This window comes from Nothoprocta perdicaria, unplaced genomic scaffold (assembly GCF_003342845.1).
Source record: "Nothoprocta perdicaria isolate Ctin4 unplaced genomic scaffold, notPer1 scaffold_143, whole genome shotgun sequence".
NCBI classification, from domain to species: domain Eukaryota; kingdom Metazoa; phylum Chordata; class Aves; order Tinamiformes; family Tinamidae; genus Nothoprocta; species Nothoprocta perdicaria.
This window is the reverse complement of record NW_020454572.1, coordinates 1,743,693-1,765,215: the sequence shown is the minus strand read 5'-3', so window position 1 is coordinate 1,765,215 and position 21,523 is coordinate 1,743,693. Positions and strand designations below refer to the sequence as shown.

The 21,523-nt window shown below is 52.0% G+C and overlaps 1 protein-coding gene across 1 annotated transcript in view; it reads right to left on the bottom strand.

Moving 5' to 3' along the window:
- Window positions 1-20,654, bottom strand: part of CPNE2 (copine 2) — a 43,550-nt gene extending 22,896 nt beyond the window's left edge. Inside the window, exons 1-4 of the mRNA XM_026034372.1 lie at window positions 20,487-20,654; window positions 10,405-10,584; window positions 7,717-7,791; window positions 4,365-4,436 (exon numbers count right to left, since the gene is read on the bottom strand). Of these exons, the coding sequence (XP_025890157.1) occupies window positions 4,365-4,436; window positions 7,717-7,791; window positions 10,405-10,584; window positions 20,487-20,654 (495 nt within the window). The remainder of the gene's footprint in view (window positions 1-4,364; window positions 4,437-7,716; window positions 7,792-10,404; window positions 10,585-20,486) is intronic.
- Between the last annotated feature and the right edge of the window lie 869 nt (window positions 20,655-21,523).

Below are 21,523 nucleotides of genomic sequence, written 5' to 3'. Positions count from 1 at the left end.
AAGGGTGTCTCCACCCCAGCTGAAAGGATGATCTTAAAATCCCACCTCTGGTTACTGAGTGCAGCTCCCGGCTGCAAATCAGATCCTCATGCGGATGCTCTTGTTTAATGCGGGACAGTGAGTGCACTGAGCAGCGTCACCTGCAGAGACCTTGGACAACTATTGGAGCCAAAACCAGCCGTGATGCAGTGCCCGGCACACACAATCCCGCACGATGCCCGAGTCTCCAGGGCACTCGGCGGGGAGCCCAGCGCTGCCACGACCGAGTCTTGCTGATCCCGGCTCAGGGCGAGGGGAACACAGGGGGACCTCCTGAGACCCCATCTGCATCCCTAGCACACTGTGAGTGCCGGGATGCCGACTGCCACCTGCTCACACGTCGTGCAAACCTTCTGTTCCCGCCGTTTTGACCGGCAGGGCTTGGACAGGGTGCCTGACGTGGCATCCTGCGAGCCCGGCAGCCTCTTTGGACACAGATGCAACGGGAAACAGCCCAGCTGGGAGGCAGCTGAGCAAAACATCCGAGGCTCAGAAGAGGAGAATAAAAAAATAATAAAATAATAATAAAAAAAGAATTATAGAGTGCACAAGTGTCTTGGGGGRAAAAAAACCTCCCACACACAGCAATAAAACAGGAGCAGAGCAAATCTTGAAGGAATAAGCTGCATTAGTGTTGACAGAGATCATCTAACACCCTCTGAGATATGCAGGCTTCAGTCAGTGCACACTTGCCTTGCCCGTCAGTGCCTCCTTCCAAAGGGCTGCTTGTTTTTCCTCCTGGTTTAGGAGCAACAGGAGACGCGCACTGCTCCCTGCTCTCTGCACACTGCCTATTGCGGGGCGCTTGCTCCCCTTGCGGACAAAGATCGGGAATTATCTTGTCTTTAAGGAGAGCTCGAGCCTTTCCAGCTGAGCTTTCTCCCAGTTGAGGTGGAAATAGCTGCGTGAATCCTACAGCGACCCAGAGGAATTTCCCACTGGTTTGTGGAGGGTCTTTTCGGACTTGCAGGCCATGCGGTGGGATTGCAGAGGCAGACTCTGAGCTGCAGGTAAGAAGCCTGGAAACGCTGGGATCCCTCCTCCAGAGCCAGCYCAAGAGATCGGGGCTGTTACAGACACAGGTCCAAGCAACTCCCCAGCAGAAAGCCTGTTAACATTTATACCCAAATCCTAGCCGTTTTCAAAGTTAGTTGGAAGCATAAATCRCGGCAAAGCATTTGGGCTTGGAGGAGCCATGCCTTGCTGTGGTCAAAATTCCCAGTCACCTCCAATGACTGCTCTCATTTCATTTTGCTTTATTTACAGCCGGGCAGTGGAGCAGAGCAGGCCACGAAGGCTGCCAGAGAGGTGCTTGGTGGGGAGCTGAGGCTGTTTTTCTCCTACTCTTTTGCACACCTTTGTGAAATAGAAAAACAGGCCATTCCTTCTMCAGGGGAGACGGTTGTGGCACCGTTATTGGTTACGGCCTACTCACCCGCAGGCTCAACTCCCTGCTTTGAGGCTTTACTGTTGAACTGAGGAAYGAGCAACATGTACCTAATCCCCACGGATCCTGCATGGTTTAACCGGTATCCCACAGGGTCAAGGGAGCTGGCCAAGGAGCTCTGAAATGATCCCGTGCACAGTAGGGAAGCCTGGTTTGCAAGACTGGACAGCCTTGTCCCATCCAGAGCAGGGTGGGAGATGCCTCCAAGCCACAAGATTGTGGATTGCTATTTTAAAACATCAGACACCAATGGAAAAGCCATAAATGGAACAACGGAAAGGGATCAGCAAGGCAGAGCCGCAAACTAGTTCCAACATCTCATCCATCCATTTGGGCTCTCGAATATCACAAGCAAGGAAGGCAGTGGTGGCTCTCCCACAAGATCACAGAATCACAGAAGGGTTGAGGTTGGAAGGGACCCTCTACAGATCATCTAGTCCAAGCGCCCTGCTCGAGCAGGGACATCTAGAGCATGTGGCACAGGGTGGCATCCAGGTGGGTGCCTGGCTGTTGGACCCAGKCCAGAGACTTCAACACCAATTCGGTCTCCTTCTCACCATTTAAACTAAGGTAGTGAGCAGCATGTGGGAAAACAACGGACGTGTGATGCAGAGGAAGAACCTGCTCTTAGYCAGAGGATGGTGCTGGCATCAGCAACACGGCATTTAATGGGGAGTGTCTTGGAGCTCTGTGCTCCAGGTGGGATTTCAGCAGCCAACATCCRACTCCCATCACACTACGGGTTGCAAAAAGCCAAGGGGAACAGCAAAGAAAACTGAATCTACTGCAGTATCGACACAGCCTGCAACGGCGTTTAAAACCACAGAATGGTCGTGAAGACAAAGACATCTGATCTGGGACAGATGGGCTGGAAAGTGAGCGTTTCTGCTGAGAAGAGAGCTGCTAAAGAGTGGGGTTTCCAGGTCATGCAGCATTTCAGGTTTTCTTTTTTAAAAGCAGAGTTCAACCCAATTTCCTTCTACATGCTTAAGGACAATTTAAGTTGCAGGTACTTCACTTTGAAGTGACACCAACATCTTTTGCCCATTATCAAGACTTGGTGCTCCTCAGCACTGCGCTGGATTAGAGGAATTGGCCAAGCAACTCAGTTAGCTGCTGCTAACAGTAAATGGTCACTGGAGCGAAGCCTGAAGCTACACACGAATGAGCTTTCTGCCGATAAACTGCAGGGAGACCTAGAAAGAACTGCATTATTCAGAGTCCTTCTCCCAGTGCAATCCCCTACCTGTGTTACAAACAGCCTGCCCAAAGTGCTGCAGGCAGATGTTGAATGACTGCATCTTGATTTGGGGTCTGAAGGTCAACGTACTYGCCGTTGATAGCCACAGATACCCGCAGTATCATTCTCTATTTGAGGGACATCACAAGATTTCAGCTCCGTGTAGCCTTYGTACCTTTGCGTAGGCAGAGGAGCTTGGTCATGTAGCAGGTCAGAAAGGCATCTCCTGCCCGCGGAGCAACTGGTGTCACCAACTAACTCGCCATGCTCAYGGGCCTCAGGCACCAGTGCTGGTGGCCTCAGGCCCTTAGCACGGCTCTCTAAACTGGCCGTGGCTGCAAAGGGACCCCCAAAGCATGAAGGAGCGGTCCCCTGCCTGCCATGATGTCTCATCTCTGGCTTGACAAGGCATTTCCTTGGGGCTCCAGAAGAAAAYTAGGGATTTCTTCTCTGACACATGTAGGATTCACTCTCAGACAGTCTCAGAGGAARCCACTAACTCACAGGACATCAGCCAGCCCACCTGGGAAAGGGAGTTATGTGAGGATTCCTTACCAGGGGCATTCAGTACCCCTCACTACAGAGTACAAGACCTGGTAGGGTAAGTGGGAGGGAGTGGAAACAACAGTTGCCAATCATTGAGAAAAATGCTTGGATGAGCTTTGCACCCATCTCTTTTGGGCAAAAGGACAGGACAACCCCACATTTCTGCCCCTCCAAAATACCCTTCTGCCTGGATGCTCACTTTGAAAACCAAGGACCAGCCTGTCATTAATGCAAGCTCCAGAGAGACTAGGAAGGAAAAAAGCAAATCCCATCGATCGCTTAGCAACAGAACTGGTTTAAGAAGAATAGTTTTGGTTGCTTGGTAAGTACGGTCAGGCTGCTTTGTTCAAAAGGGCTTCTGGTTTCCTGTGCATCACGCCCAAAGCCAAATCGGCATGTTCTCTACTTCCACAAGGTCAATGCTTCTCCCTCACRAAGAGATAGGTCCTCTCCTTTGAAATATAAAATAATATACTTCATTTAGAGACAGCCTAGAAGCAACGAGCCGGTAGCACTTCTGCAATGCTGCTGAAATGCTGATTCAATTCACRGGGTAGCAAAACTGTCAGCTCAGTCAGGAGATGTCTCAAAAAGAAAAAAAAAATAGTCACTCAAGTAACAGATTTGTCTCAAAACGCTGTCTTGAAGACATGACAGTGCCCAGATCCGGTGTGACACATGATCTTTCCATCTCCACAAGCATTTCGAAAGCACTACAGGGACAGMAGAGAAACAGAGGCACAACTTGACCAGAGGCATAGGCAGGGCTTGAATCCAGAGCTCCAGCTTAATGCTGCCTTCTCCAGTGGGGCTGTTCTCAGTCCCAGCTACACCTATGAGCAAAGATTTCTTTAGACCTCCTAACCTGAAGGGCATTAGGACATTTCCAGAAATGCTCAGGCATTGGATCAGACTGCCCACGGTAGCAAGGAGTCATTGTCCCTGGCAGTGYTCAAGAAAAGTGCAGTTGAGGCACTCGGAGACATGGTTTAGCAGGCATGGTGGTGATGGGTTTATGATCGGGCTTGATGATCTTGAAGGTCTTTTCCAACCGTAATGATTCTATGATCTTGTAGACCCAAGAGCTCTTACCTTTTTGTCCAGTTTTCTGCCAGCCATGCTCAGAGTAATCACTCTGTTGTCCGAGAGCTCTTGGGCAGCTATCTGAAAGACAAGGGAAAGTTGTGTTGGTTTCCAGCGTGAAAAATGAGTGCCAAGCCAAAAACCAGGGAATTCAGAACCTGAGGATAAATGCTTAGGAGATACCTCTACACATTCTGCAGAACCTCCCAAGAACTTCTGCAGAACTACATTCAAGCTAATATATTTGAACATCAATGTTACCTTTGCAAACCAATGGGTAATTTGGGACCACAGCCTACTCCCCAGCTGCTGTACGGGGAAGAGAAGAAAAAGTCTTTCCTTGCACCATTCATCCTGCAAGGAGACTCTTCATACGCTGCCTTTCAAAGGAACCCAAACGGGCACCTAGGGCCGCTACTGACCTCGCAAACAGTCCCGGGGACACCTACCAGCCTGGACCACCTCATCCAYGGGCTGCGGCCGGGGAAGCCCCTTCGCTTGCAGGGCTGGGAGTCAACAGAGAACGACACGCGAACAGACCCCCGGGATGCTCCAGGCTGCCTCCTTCCCAAACACAGGTAGCCAAAACCCATGGCAAAGGAGCCTCTCCTGCAGCAAAGGAGCCTCGCTCTCCTGCACCTCCCTGCCCACGGATCCGGCCCTGGAGCTCACGGTGCAGGCCCTGCTCCCGGCTCCCTGCAGCAGAGCGCAGCTTCTTGCAGCTTTACGAGACATTTCGCACCCGCTCCTCCAAGTGGCTCTGACTGCCAAGCGCCAGTGGGCAGGTTTTGTCTGGAACACGGTCTAATGAGTCTCTTGGTATTTTAAGAAAGAGAATGTTTATGCTGACAAAAAAAAAATAGAGGAGGAAAGAGGAAAAAAAAAAAAAGAAGAAATAATTCACTTCTGTTAGCTGCAATTTTCTGAATCGCTCCTATTTTGTCCTCAAGGCTCCATCCTGCCCAAACATCTGTTCTCTGCTTCCCTCTCGCGCGGCTCCTTGCCCTTCGCCTGCCCCAACTCGGGCCRTCCCCAAACTCAGGAGCAGCCGTCACGCTCGCCAGCCACGCAGCCGTGGACGGAAAGGCAGGACGAGGGCAGCGCCCTGCAGCGCCGAGGGGATGTTATTGCCCTCGCCAGCACCACCCCGTGCCGCAGCGCGGGAGCGGGACGGGCTTCACTACGTGCACACAGCATAGCGATTGCTGCCAGGCCTTACAAAGCTCAGGGAAATCAAGGGGACAGTTTTGCTCAGAATGAGCAATCAAAGGGTTRTTTGCTCTTATCAAACCACAGAGTTGGCCGAGATAATTACAGAATTGTAGCCTTTGAATCTGCCTGGGCAGCTGTGCTGGGGAAGGAGGGAAGCAGCGAAGCTCCTGCACAGCTCCGAGCACCAAACGTTTTAAGCAAAGAGGGGGCTTCCTTGGTCCCCCAACACCTAACTACAACCCCTCACCAYGTAGACGTTCACTTTTAACTGGAGCAACAAGTGATTTGAGATGGAGAGAGATCCAAGGGGTAAGCTAAAGCTTGGAGAAGCCAAATGGGACCTGGAAACAAGTCCAAATCCAGCRTTTCACTCTCTCCACATATCAACCATTGTAGATAAAATCATAACGAGTTCCCCACTAAAAAATATAGCAGGCAACACTCTGCATCAGGAGAGGAACAGGCAGTGTAGGGACCTTYGTGGAAACCTTGATCTAAGGAACAGGAGGAGGTTCAGCTCCCAGGCTGGCTCCAGTACAGAGCTGCTCCCAGCACAGGATCCGAGTGCAAACCTGAGCATCCTTCCCATCAGTATTACCAGGACTAGGGACAAACCAGACACTTGCTTGTACCACAGCAGTGCAGGTCCTGGTAGTATCTTCTCGTGGCCAGTGCAGTCAATAACAACCCACAGAGGCACGCCTTTTATCCAAATGACAGAAATCAAAGMTATTCACAGACTGATTCCTGTAAATACAGGATTGCTTTCTACCAGTACAGTAACCAGCTTTGGGATTTCCTCAGCTGTTTAATTTAGGAGCCCTCATTTGATCCCATTCATTCAGCTACTGTATTCACTGCCAGAACACTTAYATGTTGCAGTGGACAAAAAAGAAATTTGGAAGAAGTTGAAGGCAACGTGGGTGAGGAATGTGGCTCCCAAATCCTTCCTTTGTATGAGTTGATGTTTACAGAGCCCAAAGCAGAAGGCTCCTTGTCTGGGGCTGCTGTAAGCCCCAAAACACAGCAGTCCTAACATGGGGGTCATCACCATGCTCCAACACCATGCCCAGACACAAGGGAAAGGGGCTCCCAGGACATACAGAATCATAGAACGACTCTGCTTGAAAAATGCCTTCAAGATCAAGTCCCACTGTAAACCCATCCCCACCAAGCCTGTTGGTCATGTCTCTAAAGGCCTCACGTACACGTTTCTTGAGCTCTGCCAGGGCCTGTGACTCCACCACTTCCCTGGGCAGCCTCTTACAGTGCTCRACTACTCTTCCCATGAAGAACTTTTTTCTGATATCTAACCTGAACCTCCCCTGGTGCCRCTTGAGGCCATTTCCTCTTGTCCTATGGGGACAGCAGCTTCCCTAGCAAACAGCAAGGGAGATGCTCTTGCAGGATCCCCATCCTCGTCTTTCAAACCATTTTTAAACCCTTCCAATGCTTTCTTTTTTTTTTTTTTTTTTTTTGACATAAATGGGCTTTAACCCTGTGGACCATTTTGAGCAACACAGAGGGAGGAAGAGCCGCTTCTCCCCCATCCTGGCTGACCAGCTGCAAGTCTAACAAAGCCCCTCTCACCAGCAGAAGAGATATCCGAGAGATGGGGGAAACAGGCCTAAATTTAGTGTCTTTAAAGACATCCCCAAAGAGATCAGCAGCAGGGATGCCACTGCCTGAAGGGGTCTGCACGAGGAGCAGAGGCTGTTGCTAAGAGACCTGTTGCCACCACACAACTCCCATCCTCTTACTACAAACACAGCCGCTGATTATCAGTGCCGTAACCAGCCCTTTTACCTCCATCTGCTCAGCGAGCAGACACGCTGTATCACAAGATCACAAGCAACAACAACATATGTTTACTTTGTCCTTCTCCAAATGTAGGTTTTCTTATTTAATGCACAAGAGATAGATATCAAGATGCAGGGCTCCTGGTGCTGAACACCCAAAGTAGAGCAGGAAAGATGCTCCCTGTCCCAAATACCTCCTTCTCCAACAGATCTGAGGCAAATGGGAGGATCTGAAGGTGCAGACAAGCCAAAAACCCTGGTTCCTGGGTCCCATGCAAGTCTCCTGCTTCCCTCCTGGTTTATTATCTGTATTTACCCACTCAATATGCAACATAAATGAGTAACCATACCGTTATCATCCCTTTCCCAGCTGGCTTGCCGTTCCCCAGAAGGAGAGTTCTTGTTATTTTCTTGCTGGAGACGATCTGGAGGAGCCAAAGAGAACAAAGTCACCATTATACAAGCGACTGAGAGCAGAGTCATCAGCAAGTGAGCATTGCTCACGTTAGCTGGTGCTGATGAAGCGTTCCCGGCAGCAGAAGACACACATGGCATTCAAAACAGACCTGGGTAGCACTCCCATCACCACCATCATCCCCAGTACCTGAACCAAACTCTTTGTGCGTCACGAGAACGAGCCCCAGGACTTGGCACAGCGCCCTCCGACACAGCCAAGACCCCGTTAATGTTCTTCCCAACAGCCAAGACCCTGTTGTCCTTCCCATTCCTCCCCAGCAAGGCTTTTCTCTCTCTTTTTGCAATTGCAAGGTAAAGCTCCTTATCGTTGTGGCACATCTTTGATCGGGTTGCGTCCTGGAGTTTTTCCTCCAGGACAGCATAGGAGCCATCAAATGACATGAGCTACACGTGCAACGTTGCCTGCAGGGTGGGGAAACCTCTGTAGCCAAACAAGGAGATTATCACAGATCCCAGAAAGATGCAGCCACCCTTTGGAATCTCACCATGGAGTGCTTAGCTGCAATGGAATCATCTGGCTAATCTGACAGAGCTCAGAACTGAAAAGCCASAAGCTCATTTTGTGGTTCCTTGGAGCTACATTATGTCTATCCAACTCTCCTTTCTTTCCCCTCCAGTATCTGCTCGTGCCTCAAAACCGGGCAGGATTAYGAAAACATCTCAGAAGACAAAAACGGAGCTCAAAGCGCAGCCAGAAAACCCGCGGCAGCCTGGCTGAACCCCGGAGCCCTCCCCGTTTCACACCTCTCCTCATCAGTCACCCCAGCACACAGCTCCCGCTCCTGCCACGATCCAGCTGCGCTGCAACCAGGGCCTTGCAGCACACCAGGAGGCTGTGCTCTCCACAGGGAGACAAGAGGAAAGTTTCAGGCTGAAAACCTCCAGGAATGGCTCAACTCCAGTTCTAACCTCCAAGGTACGGCATGAGGAAATACTCTGAAATCTTAGAGGCTGCAATCTTTCATTATGACTAGAGAAAAAGGGGCAAGAAGAAGTGATGGTCCCATTTCACGCAGGCATCTGTCATGGGTTAGATGTCAGCAAGAAGCTCACGCACTGCTGGCATGGACTTACGGGAAGCAAAGCACAATTTCCCAAGGGGGTGCACGTGAAAGCGCTCTTTTGCAGGGTGAACATGAGTTGCACGAGTCTGCAGGAGTTACAAGAGTTCAGAGCAATCTAAACAGCCGAGGAAGAGCTCCTCAAAGAGGCTCACAGTTCCCCGGCGGCAGCTGAGGAATGCGAGACCAGAGAGAGGCTCATGTCGTCAGCAAAGCCGGCCAAATCCCCCCCCGGATTGCCCAGCTGGAGCGCCCCGAGCCCGCTCTCCCCACGCCGTGCCAGAGGCACCGCGCACTCCAAGACGGGCACTCGCTTGTGGCTTTACAGGGCACCCCCAAACCCAGCCCCGAGAGACGTGACATCTCATGTTTGGTAGCTACAAACRCTCTTCTGACAAGCCAAGGTCTCGAGTGCCTGAACACAGCTGGCAATGGGAAGGGTACCGAGCCCCCTTTGGCTGATGYAGAGCCACGTTGCAGTCTGGGCAATAACATGACCACATTCCTGATCCTTTCCAAACTCCTAGAGCTGCCTGTCCCCCAATCCACCTATTATATCATCCGCTTCCTCCTGGTTCCCAGCACTGAGCACAAAAGAGAGACTTCTCCCAGGCTCCAAGCTCATGCCAGGTACCACAGAAGCCCTGGGCAGCTGGATGCTCAAGAAGAATGGAAAAATCCCACTCATTTCCTGCCTCTGAGTCAGAGCACGTTCAAAAGAGAGAAGTTTGGAGAATTTGGCTGTCAAATCCTAGGAGGGTCTGGGCTCTCGCAAAACAGATACCTTCCAAAAAGCTTATAAATCGCATGCATCCCAAAATCTTTCCTGCAAGAACAGAAAACACATTCCTGCGCTAACATGTTAGGAGACACRATTTGTTGCACAAGCATAAGATTATTCCACATATGGGCAAAGCAAGGTCTGTTTTCAGTGCCTTCTTAACAAGAAAGAACAACCATTTTTATTACAAAAACTTTTGGAAGAAAAAAAAAAAAAAAGAATTACATTTGTATTACATTCAGACAGACAACTGAGAAAGAGCTGCAGACTGAATTGTTAGGACTGCATCCTAACTTGAAGCATCCGGAAGTTTCCCAAGTCCCAATCCAAGCTAGTCACTGGAGCCACAGCAAAACAAGTACCTCAAATGGCTCCCAAGCTAAGTGTGCAGGATAAGTGGGGGCATCACCCCACTCTGTGTTCTCCAGGGCTTATAACTGCCTCTGCGGGCAATAGCAGGAGCCTGTATAAATAGTCCAGACTTGGGCAAAGAGCAAGGAGACTTCTAAATTCAGATGAGAACTCCAGTTCTAACAGGGAACAGCCTGAGTGTGACCAGCTTTTTGAAAGCAGCTTTGTCCAGAAAGGACCCAGCAACTTAAACGCAGTTCACAGCAACAGGTCTAACCCACCCACCCACTTCCCCAAGCCTGATATTATTTGGGGTCCTGCTGCTGGAGGGCAGTGAGCTGCATGGGGTCAGGATGTCCCAGACTCACCATGCCCAGCGTGCAGGAGAATTCACCCAGGAAGTCATGCTCATACAGCTGCATGCTCGATTTGTCCTGGTCAAAGAGGGCAAACTTGAGCTTCTGCACTTCTTCAAAGTGATAGTCAATGACGAACTTCTTCGAGAAAGCTGGGTTGAGGTTATTCACAGCTGTTTCTGTCCTGTCGAGCTGCAAGGAGAAAAAGAGGCACAAATATTCAGACATCTACACCCTAACTTCATAGCACGTAGGTGGATTCAGAGCTTCTTGAAGCCAGTCTTTGCATTTGTTTCTGACATCTCTTCTCCTGGGATATCAAAAGGACTCCCCAAGCTGATGTTCTCAACCACCTCCTCGGTTCCAAACCAGTCTCCTCCAGTCCAAGCCATTTGGACTGCATCTGTACCACTGGTTCAGCTCGTTCCCCACAGCCAGCCCCACTCAAGAACTTAGAGGTCTGTAGCAGATTTTGCTCTTCATTTCTTCTCAAGGTGAATCAGGATGAATCACCTCAAGAGCAGAGGTCCAACACAAGGCATGACACTGCCTGGAACTTCCTTACCAGAAAGCTTCTCTGATCCTCAAGCCAGACAGACACAAAGAGCTTGCTTTCTACAGCAAGCCTGTGTTTCTCCCGAGCTCTGCAGCTAACAAGAAGGACAAGCAAAAGAAATAATAATAATAATAATAATAATAATAATAATAATAATAATAATAATAATAATAAAAACTCTCTAACATTTCCCACTAGAACCTCAAAATAAAACATCTACATGTTTTTTTGCTTTCTTGGGCCACCATAACCAAACACACTAACCGAAAAAAAAATACCCACCACCACAGTCCTTATTTATTTATTTACGTATTTATTTATTTGTTATTTAGATGAGCATTAGGAGATACAAGAGTCTGGAAAGAGCAGAAGACAATACTTTAATAGGCTTTGTCACCCAAAATAGCTCAGGAAGCCCCTCAACCAGAGAGGGCATCTCTGTGTTTATAACCTCCTTCATACAAGCAGGACCAGAACACAGAGATGACATTAAGTGAGGTGTCCAGGAGAGACTTGTGACAGCACTGAATTTGAATCTCCCAAATCTCCGAGGTATCTACCACAGCATCCTAGATCTTGGAGATGCAACACAACCCATTTCTAGCTAGTGACTGAAAATCGCCTGAGCTTTTCCCTGCAGTCTCATCTCTGAAATGAGATGTCCCTTCCATCTGGGGGACAGAACGCTCCAGACTGCAAAGTTTTGTGTGCAGAATACTCACTCTTGTGTCGATACTGCCATAAAATTTGCAGTTTGGACACTACTGTGCTAGGCAAGGAGAGCTTTTGTCAGCCCAGACATGCTGTTTGGAGGGCTGGTGCTAACTYTTCGCTGCATGTTGCTCCTCTTCTCTGATATTTTGGGAAGAGGAGGGGTGAACTAACACAACGCCAGCCCAGATGTGCCACAAGCTCCAGCCCATGAGCCACAGCTGGACAGACGGGCTTCACGTTAACATGGGAAACRCTTGGCACCTTTCTCCAAATGGATGTTCCCAGAGGCAGGACCTGCYTTCAGAGGAGGATGTGGGAGAAAAGCAGACGGGAGCGTTATCGCTTCTCCAAACCCTCTAACACCCACCTGCTCACACTAGCACTGCACCATCCAGAACCAGCCAGGCCAGCCCAGGACCTTCCTCAATCCAACAATCTCCCAGGAGACACAGACAGTGCCSAGCCCGGCCTCTCTGGCAGGGACACAGTCTGATCAGCACAGCCATGACCTGCAGCACCTCGGATCCATCCTCAGAGAAGCAACCCAATTCCCAAGAGCCAATAAAAACTCACGTTAGCATTGGGAAAGCTCCACAGTAGGAGCTTCAAAGGGCCAGTGGCCGTGGGGAGGCAGCTCCTTGGCCAGTTAGCCCTTACGCTGAGCCCATACACTGGGCAGGTGACCAAGGCCCACCAACAACCTTGGTGTCAAGGGCTCAGGCCCACAAAGCTGAAGGAAAACCTGCACCTCATGGGATCTAAAAGGCGTTTGGTGCAGAAGAAAGAGTACAAGGAGGTGAAATGGGGAGGTGCCAACTGGGAGAATCACAAAGCTAGTGGGAGGGGAAGGGGGGCCATGGCTGGAGGGCAAGGATGAGCAAGACCTGCCTGGGATCTCCACCCACAGCACTGGAGAGAGATAACAGCGAGAAGAGCACAGCAAGTACGGCAGGCAGCCAGTGCAAGTGCGAGTTCACAGCGCAGCGTGGCACAGGTGGACACGAGATCCCACAGCTGAGCCAACAATCCCCGGGACCGCCACGCCGGAGGGCAGGGGATGCTCCCTCCGTTTGCTCCCTCCATTGCCAGAAGCCCAAGACGACCTCAGCACCTGCCTTCCAATCGCAGGCAGACATACACGGAGAAGGGAAAACTCAGGTATTGCCCTGACTGCAAAAATGAAGCAGGAAAAGAAAAGGTGGTCTAGTCACACAAAGTCCTTCAAAACGTGGCCAAGGAGGGTCCAAAGTGTCATTTCAAGACCCATTTTCCCCACCAGGCCACCCTGCATTCCTGAAGTGCTGGGAAAGGACACGTTTAGAGGACCACATACAAAACACCCTCAGGGAGCTGAGAAAAGGCCCTCAATGAGGAAGGACACAGAGCTTCACTAAACGACTGCTGAAGAGGAAGAAATGAAGTGGACAGTGTAATAACCGTTTAAAAATGCTTGCAAGGATAAATCATAAACTTCAGGCAAGCAAATGAAATGAATTTTGTAAGAAGGGACAGCTACAAATATTGGATAGTTTAACAATAAAAAAAGATAGTTCTCAGCCCACTTTTATAATGGGTTTCCTACAAGATGGATGAGACTGTGGAAGAACCCGTGAAAGCATCAGACAGGTTGGAGCCCCTCAGTTTCTTTGGCTTGACGAAGAGCTGCAAAACCAGGGCCACCAGGGACCACTTCTGCCCTGGCAAAGCTGGCAGGTGAGGTGGCACCACCAGCCTTTCTTTCCCATTTCCTTCTATTATTCCAGGAGCAACGGGAGTTACGGGAGCAACTAAAACAAACAGGCCCCGCATGTCGGCGTGACTTTATCCGAAACAAGCTTTTCACGGGCACCGGGAGGCGGCCTCTGGGGCTGGTGGCACTAAGCTCCCGAACGCAGCAGTTCCTGCCCACGGACAATACCCCTGGGCAGGCCAAAGTGCTCCAGGTGCCACCAGGCCCCGGCGTGGAGGTGCTTGCTTGCTGCAGGCGCTGGAAACGGACGCTGCTCCGAGGCTCCGCCGGGCCGCGAGCGCCGTCGGCCCCGAGCGGTCGCCTGCAAGGAGCACTGGAGAGCAGCAGGGCGGCACGCGGAGCCCGCTGCGCCTCCGGGACCGCAGCCCAGGAGCCGGCAAGRGCCGGCAGCTCGCCTGCTGCTCCCCCGTTGCTCCGCACTGCTTTCTTCTCAGCCAGCTTCTTCCCACTACAAGGCTCTGTGGGTCTGACTGCCACCAAAGCCATGGGGAGCTTCTCATTGCCCACAGCCCTTTGTGTTTTAGAGGACAAGCTCCTTTGGATTCACCCTCCCATAAGCCTTTCCATTGGGATACAGCATTTGCAGCGGAGACATCTTGGGAACCAGCACCCTGAAAGCAGAGCACCGACAGCAGGACCTTTTCCCTCCCATGAGATACCTCATGAAGGTTCCTCCGAGCCAGAAGGTTGGCTCCCGCCTGGGCACCTGTGGGAAGGTGCTCAACGTCCCCCCCACAGCCCTCAACACCAGCACCCAGTCCATGAGCACCATCCTCCTTCACAACTTGGAAACTCGACCATGGGAAGGGTTGGCCAGCTCCATGCAGATTGATCCTTCCTTACCATCTCCCTTTGCTGAAGGACTTTCTGCTCAGAGAGAAGTAACAGACGCTCACACTATGTAAGCAGCCTCAGAAACAACTTCTCTGCAGCAGCAGGCAGCACAGAGATGGATTTCAGCTCCTCCCGCATTCCCTGAACGATCCCAAGCCTGACCAGCCCCTCTCCCACATYCCTCTGTGGCCAGGACTATGACAAGCAGAGGGCTGTTGTGGAGGGTGCTGGGACACCCCGTTCTCGCAGGGCGCTTCCCTTGCGGCTCGTTCAAGACTGAGGCCAAGGATGCAACGAGCCAGGGCTCTGCGGCTCTTCCTGCCTGCAGCAGCACAACCACAAAACCAGACTGCTAAATAACGAAACTGAAACAAATAGGGATTTCTTTGAGTACCCAAGGGAAAGAAAAGCCAGATCTTCAGGAGCACCTGCATAGCACAGATGCCCCACACCCTTACCTCCACACAGGCAGTGCTTCATCAATCCAGAAGGTGAAAGCTGGGTTTGCAGAGGCTGAAAAAGGCCCCCAGGCTGGGAGGGCAGAGAAGACACCACTGTGGTACCACGGCCGAGCAAGTGAACACACAAACGCTCCGGTCTCTCTGCGAGGGTGGCCTTAAAAGGGGGTCTCGGATGTCTGCCCCGTGGGAGTACGAGAAGCTCATCTCACGTACGAGAAGCTCATCTCACGTGCTGAGGGTCCAGCATCCTCTAAAGAGCCACAGGAGCCTGGCCAAGCTTTACGAACCACGTACTCTGTTCTGCCACGCCAGACACGCAGGAGAGCAGAGAGAAACAGGAGGAGCCACTTGCTGTCCCAGGTCTCAGTGCCTCCAACTCAAGTGTTTTACCTCAGCTGGCAGGAACGAGCTCTRTTGTGCTTTCAATGGATACTAATGCTCAAGGGAAGAATGGCCTTCACCACCAGGAACGGTGCCCRTGTTGTCCAACAGCTGGGGCACACCTCCAACAGCGCCCGGAGGGGAAGGAAAACCCAGCAAGGGTGTTTGGAGCTACCACAGAGCACGAGGCCTGCAGGGGAAGTGAAACCCTGAGAGGGTKTTTGGGGTTAATGCAGAGCAAGGGGCTTCCTCCAAAACCCAGCCGCGAAAGCATTTAAACACCCGCCCGCTGCCAGCCCTAAACTGCAGGGCTTCCAGATGCCCAGCATGCTTCATATAGCTCCTCTTCTTCTCATCCCCCAACGACCATCTAACGACTTCACGCCCCATCCACCACGAGACAACACGCCACCAGCTCCTTCCTTCCCTCTGAACATTTATACCGTTGCTTACCCTGTAAAGTACAGAATTGCCTTTGAAAGTCAAGAGCAGAAAAGCAAAAGTGTTTTTGAGAGACAACCAGGCTAAAGATTTCTGCTCAGTCAAGAGCCTTAGTTCTACCAAACAATCAGGAAAGCATCTCAACWGGCAGATCTCCGGTTGAAGGGCTGTAGCCCCAGAGCTCTCCTGCCCCAGTTTTGCTAGGGAAGCTTAAGCAGCCCCGGCACACGGAAGATGCTGTCACAAGTGCAAAGAAAATCTTGAGCTGAAAAAGTAGCCAAGAGACCTACTTAGAAGGAACAAGGCCTTGGTTCATAGACCTGGAAAAATGCAAGAGTGAGGAGCAGGGGAAGGAAGGCACTTCTAGCTGTGGGAAAGTGCTGAAAGGACATGATTTAAGAGCAGAGATGCTATGCTGCTCCTCCTTCCTCCCTTGCCCTTCCTCCACAGACACCCAGGAAGTTCAAGTTCAGGAAACTCCAGTCAAAAGGCTGGCAACTGACTCAGCTTAAATACTCAGCTCAGACCAAGCTGTGCCTAGAAAACCATGAGGCCCTCAAGAGCATGAGCGAGCCGCGATGTCGCACCATGCCCCATGCGCAGGGCTGGAAAGATGATTCACGAAGGGTTCAAAAGAAATGACAGCTGAGTCATAAGTGTCCCTGCTCCCTGCATCGTGGGCCAGGTCTTCCATGGCTCCTGCAACATGATGTCATCGGGCAGAAAATTAATACGTTACCTGTTTTTATGTCACTCCTTGGCTTGTGTTTTCTCTTCTTTCCCTTCCCCCCTCCAGGCTGATTCACAGAAGCCCTTTTAGTTCCTACTAAGCCTAGTGAGACAAAATAATTGTATTTGGGAACAAATCTGRCAGCTGGAGGGAAAAAAAAAAAGCAGCAAGCAGAATCCTTTCTTGTCAGCATCACCAGGCGGTGCAGCCTCCAAGCCAGCCCCAGCACTGCTGGGTCTCATTGCTCAGACAAGAACACGTGTCCTAAAGGAGAACTGGTATCTGTGGCTTATCCATCACTAACCAGTCCTGCGGGGACACAGAGAGTGTCAGGGCTTCTCGGCAAATGCAATGGGATGAGTTCATCCTGTTATTGCCTGCCCTGACCCATCTCTTGCATTTAGCTGTGTTTTCAAAGCCACCACCCCACCAATTGCAGACACAAGACGGACTCATTTTAGGCCATTTGCATCAAGTGGGACAAGCCTCCGCTTTCACCTGTGCTACATAAATCTGTCTGATAAGGAGACTTTGCATGAAGAGAGCCCACATTTGAGTTTGAGGATATGTTCTGCTCCCAGGACCTTCACGGCAGCACCGAGAGTGACCCAGGGAGGTTAACCGAGCCTCATGGGTGAGGTCCCAGTGACCATCCCGGGGATGCAGCGATGCCACGACAACAGGCCTGTTGGCATGACCGAGAATCCCAGCAGGGCAACACAAGAACCCCTAGGCTGGCTCTAAGCCAAGGGGGTCTGAGCTATGGACAGCAGGTCTTGAGGATGCCCCTGCAGCCAGYCCAGCTGCCCTAACCACCCATCACGGCCACGGCGTGTGCAGGTACGAGGCGATTTCTCACCCTAGCGATACCAGCAGCTGGACATATCTCGGGCAGCCACGCTCAGAGCCAGAGCGTTCTGCACACAGAAGCACCGGAGGGCCCCCTTTTCCAGCCGGAGGGCCCCCTTTTCCAGCCGGAGGGCCCCCTTTTCCAGCCAGAGGCAGCCCCACACGCGGCAGCGAAGCCGCCCGTCAGTTTTGCACAACGCTGACCTCCGCTGAAACCGCAAGCGGAGCATGCAGCAACCTGCCATTCGAGACCAACTTCCAGTACTCATTTTGCCAATTAAAAGGCAGYTAAAAATAGTAGGGAAAAAGAGGGGGGGGAAGAAACCAACATGTCTGTATCGTAAAAGCAACAGTGGAATCAAACCTGCTGGACTGAGACGCTGCTGACAGCGAACGAGAAATTCTCGAGAATTCCAATCAGCTCCAAGAGCTGCCGCCTGCCACGCCTGGCGAGCTCGTCAGCGCCAGCCGGGCGCTGGGTCAGCAGCACCCCGGCCGGGCAGCGGGACGACTTCCCGGACCTACCTGCTTGACAGCCGGGGGCCAGCGACCAGACACCTCCAGGGACACCCACCATTCAGCGGTGCCGTGGCTCCCCAGCTAGTCCCGGCACCACCCAAAACACCAACCTCACTTCCCAGCACTGGGATGGYGCTTTGTCCTGCTTAGCTGCTGTAACGCCCTTCCCACGCTCGTGTTGTGCTGTCCTGCCCTGGCTGGCCTTCAAACCAATGCCTGTGTCCATCACATCAGAGGGACGGCAGAGCCTCCCTGCTCCCTCCTGCCCCCAGGGACAGGAGGTGCTTCCCGGGGACGATATGACACCTGAGAGGCTGGCACCTACAAGGAAGGATCACCCAAGTGACACGTCTTGCCRGGGTGATAATCCAGGTGATAACCAAGGTGAGGTTGATCAAAGGCCRTGTGGGCAGCTCCGGGTGAACTGCAGCGATGACAGCAGGTAGACACGTGGCCCCAGGAGCAGCTCGCAGTGGCTGGGGCCRCCCTGGCCCTTCTCCTAGCGGGAGCAGGACTTTCCCAGCAGGAGGAGGATCTGGAGGGCGAGTATTCTGGGAAGCAAATCCTTGGGATCAAGCCAGCATTTTACTTACGCTATTAAATAATTCCGACAGTCACTAAGGGTAAATTCGCTCACACTCCATGAGCTTAGCAAGCAGCTTCATCCCATCGAAGCAGAGGGCTGGAAGCAAGAACACACACTGGCACTTCTGCAAAGCCAGATATTTTGGTATATCCAAGGGAAAACAGTGTTGGCAGGGAGGATAATCCAGGAACGATCTTTCCTTTTTGCCAAGCAAGTAACAAGATCCTTGGCAGTTTCTCCTCAACACCTCCCAGCATTAAATACAGCCAGTGAAGCTCATACGCACGGCATTTCTGGTAAGGAGGAAAGATGAAGGGTGCAAAGAGCTCAGAAGCTTCTTGGATTGGCCACCTGCTTGCTATCCATCTGGAACAGAGCAGATCCCCATCCCACTGTGCATCTAACATGCAACATCCACCTTTCCCCTCCCATTTCATGGAATCACAGAATCCTTAAGGTTGGAAGGGACCTCCAGAGGTCACCTAGTCCAACCCCCCTGCACACACAGGTCACCCAGAGCACGTGGCACAGGCTGCATCCAAGYGGGTTTTAAAGATCTCTAAAGAAGGAGACTCCACAGCCTCTCTGGGCAGCCTGTGCCAGGGCTCTGGCACCCTCACTGTCAAGAAATGTTTCCTTAAGTTCCTGTGGAACTTTGGGTGCTTCAGTTTGTGGCCGTTCCCTCTAGCCCTGTCGCTGGCCACCACCGAAAAGAGGCCGCCCTCTCCTCCTCACTGCCTCCCTTGAGGTATTTATACAGGCTGATCAGGTCCCCCCTCAGCCTCCTCTTCTCCAGGCTGAACAGGCCCAGCTCCCTCAGCCTTTCCTCACAGGGCAGATGTCCCAGGCCCTTCATCATCCTCGTAGCCCTGCGCTGGACTCTCTCCAGCAGCTCCACATCTCTCTTGTACTGGGGAGTGCAGAACTGGACACAGTCTCCAGATGTGGCCTCACCAGAGCGGAGTATTTCAGTAAATGACAGCTCATAAGGTCAYTAAAAGAGCAAGTTAAAGCTGATATAATTTTGGAAAGTGCCCCACGTATTCAAACACAAACTACCCCGAATACCCTGAATACCTCTATTCTGCAGGACAGACCTGCCAGACCATCCTCCAGCCCATCCTGTCCCACAGAAACAGCAGCTCTTCAAGTCAGACCTCAAGAACAGCTTTTTATATGGTTTATGATGCCAGAAACAGCTCTCAGAAGGTGCTATTTTTGAGGTAGGTGATTAAATCTCACCTGCTGTCATGCCATCCATCAGCTCACCACAGAAACCACCCCAGGGGAATGGGATGGGAGCAAAAGCAGATGTGCCACAGTTTACACACCCGGGCCACACATGCACCCTTGAAGGGGCTGAAAGGACTTTTGGCAGCTGATTTCCTGGAGGAACCTGATTAACCTTGATGAAGCTGCTTCATTCAAGGTGCAGGATGCAGGGAACCTTCCAAGGTGCAGCTTCAGGGCAGCTCTTCCCTCTGCARGAGATCTCTGCACGCTTTGTGCTGGGCACTGAAAGACCTCGCGCACACCTGGCACCATACACAGCCTCCAGAGCAGCATGAAACTCCTGCTCAACACGGGGGAAAAGGCAAGGCAAGAGACACTGATCTGCAGAGAAGCAGCTTGTTCTTCAGCGCAGCTTCCAGGGCCCGCCGTTTGCACCGCGATATTGCACGGAGCTGGGCACACCGAAACCACTTCTGTCCTGATCAAAAGACAGATATTATGCCAAAAAGGACCACGGGGAGCTTTGCAAGCTGAGCCCCAGCCCCTCGCAGAGCCTGGCTGCGGCTCTCACAAGCACAAGCCCACGCCGCAGATTTCTGTTCCGTGCTGTTCAAAGCAGCCTGACAAGAGCTGGTGGCTCAGATCTCCTGCGCCAGCCTCTGGCTGAGCCCTGGGCACAGAGGGGAAGGAAGGGAACAAAAGATGTTGAAAGAAATGTTAATCCAACTCATTCCAGCCATGAGTAACCCTGAGGCTCGGCTCTATTTAGGAATCAATGTTTAGTCTGAGTTTATTCCACGTGCGAATAGACTTCTAGGTTTAGTGGGTGCTTAAATGAGTAAAATGACAGAGTGTGGACAGAGTGTGGACAAGCAGAGGGTATTGCCATGCAGCCCGTCCCCATCCCGGCTGCCACTGGAGGGAAGCCTGGGAACGGGAGCCAAGCTTAGCTTCCCCCTGCACCGAAATACCAGCATCATTGAGAGACGTCAACATTGGGTCAATCATGTGAGCTGGAACAGGACAACTCCAGGACTTACCTCCACCCATTTCCCATTGACCTCCATGAAGAGGACGCAGAAGGGGTCGGATTTGGACGTGACGTCGCGGTCCAGGAGGCTGTGGCCGCACACGGACAGCTCGACTTTGCAGACGCAGTGGTGGGCGCCGCCGGGCGCCGCGGGCGCGGGGCTCGCCGTGTACGCCATGGGCTCGGCAGCACGGGGCGCTCTGCGGTACGAGACACAGCACAAAGGCGTTAGACGGGGGACAGGCGGCCGGCCGGCGCGGGCGGCTCGGCCACGGCCGGCAGGGACCACATCCAGCACCTCCAACTCCTGCACTGGCTCCCTCTCGAACCCCTCTCTAGGCACAAACCCTTCTGTTCCGAGCAGAGGGCTCCAGGCAATCCCCATCCGTGGTGCTTGAACCCCACCAACCACACTTTTCCACGGCAAAGCAATGTCTTTTTATTTATTTATTTTTGTCTTCCCAAGGGACTAGGAAGACACAGGCAGCCTGAGACACAGAGAGCTGGGCTCCAGCCTTCAAAGCTCCTAAAGCCGAGCTCTAGCGGCTGGCCCCATGGGGGACGTCRCTGCCACCACCACTCGCTCAGGAGACAGCTCTGCTCCTTGCTCGCTTCTGCCATCACCGCACCCGCAGGCATCGACGCTCTCCCATCTTTTCCACAGGTTGCTACAGGTTTCTACAAGTGCCAAGAGTTACACAGGGACAGTGAGAGCTCCTGCAGGAAAAGGGGAGCTGCAACATGGACAGGCAGGAATGAGGTTCAAAGGAAAGAGTGGGCCAGGAGAAGGCGAGAATCCATCAAGCACCAAGCCACATCTCCTGCCATTTCCTAAGGACACRTTCAAATCCAAGCAGGGGAAAGGTCCCCTTTTCCTCCTTTCCTTTGCTTCCCCTTCCCTCTCAACCTTTTTTTCCAGCGTATTTTTTTCCCAGAAGGGACCACATTCCCATGACATTTTTCAGCATGAAAACTCTTCTGCTGGCMTCTTTTGAATGGGGGCAGAGTGGAAATAAGGCTCAAAGCACAAGGATTTCTCCCTGAGCT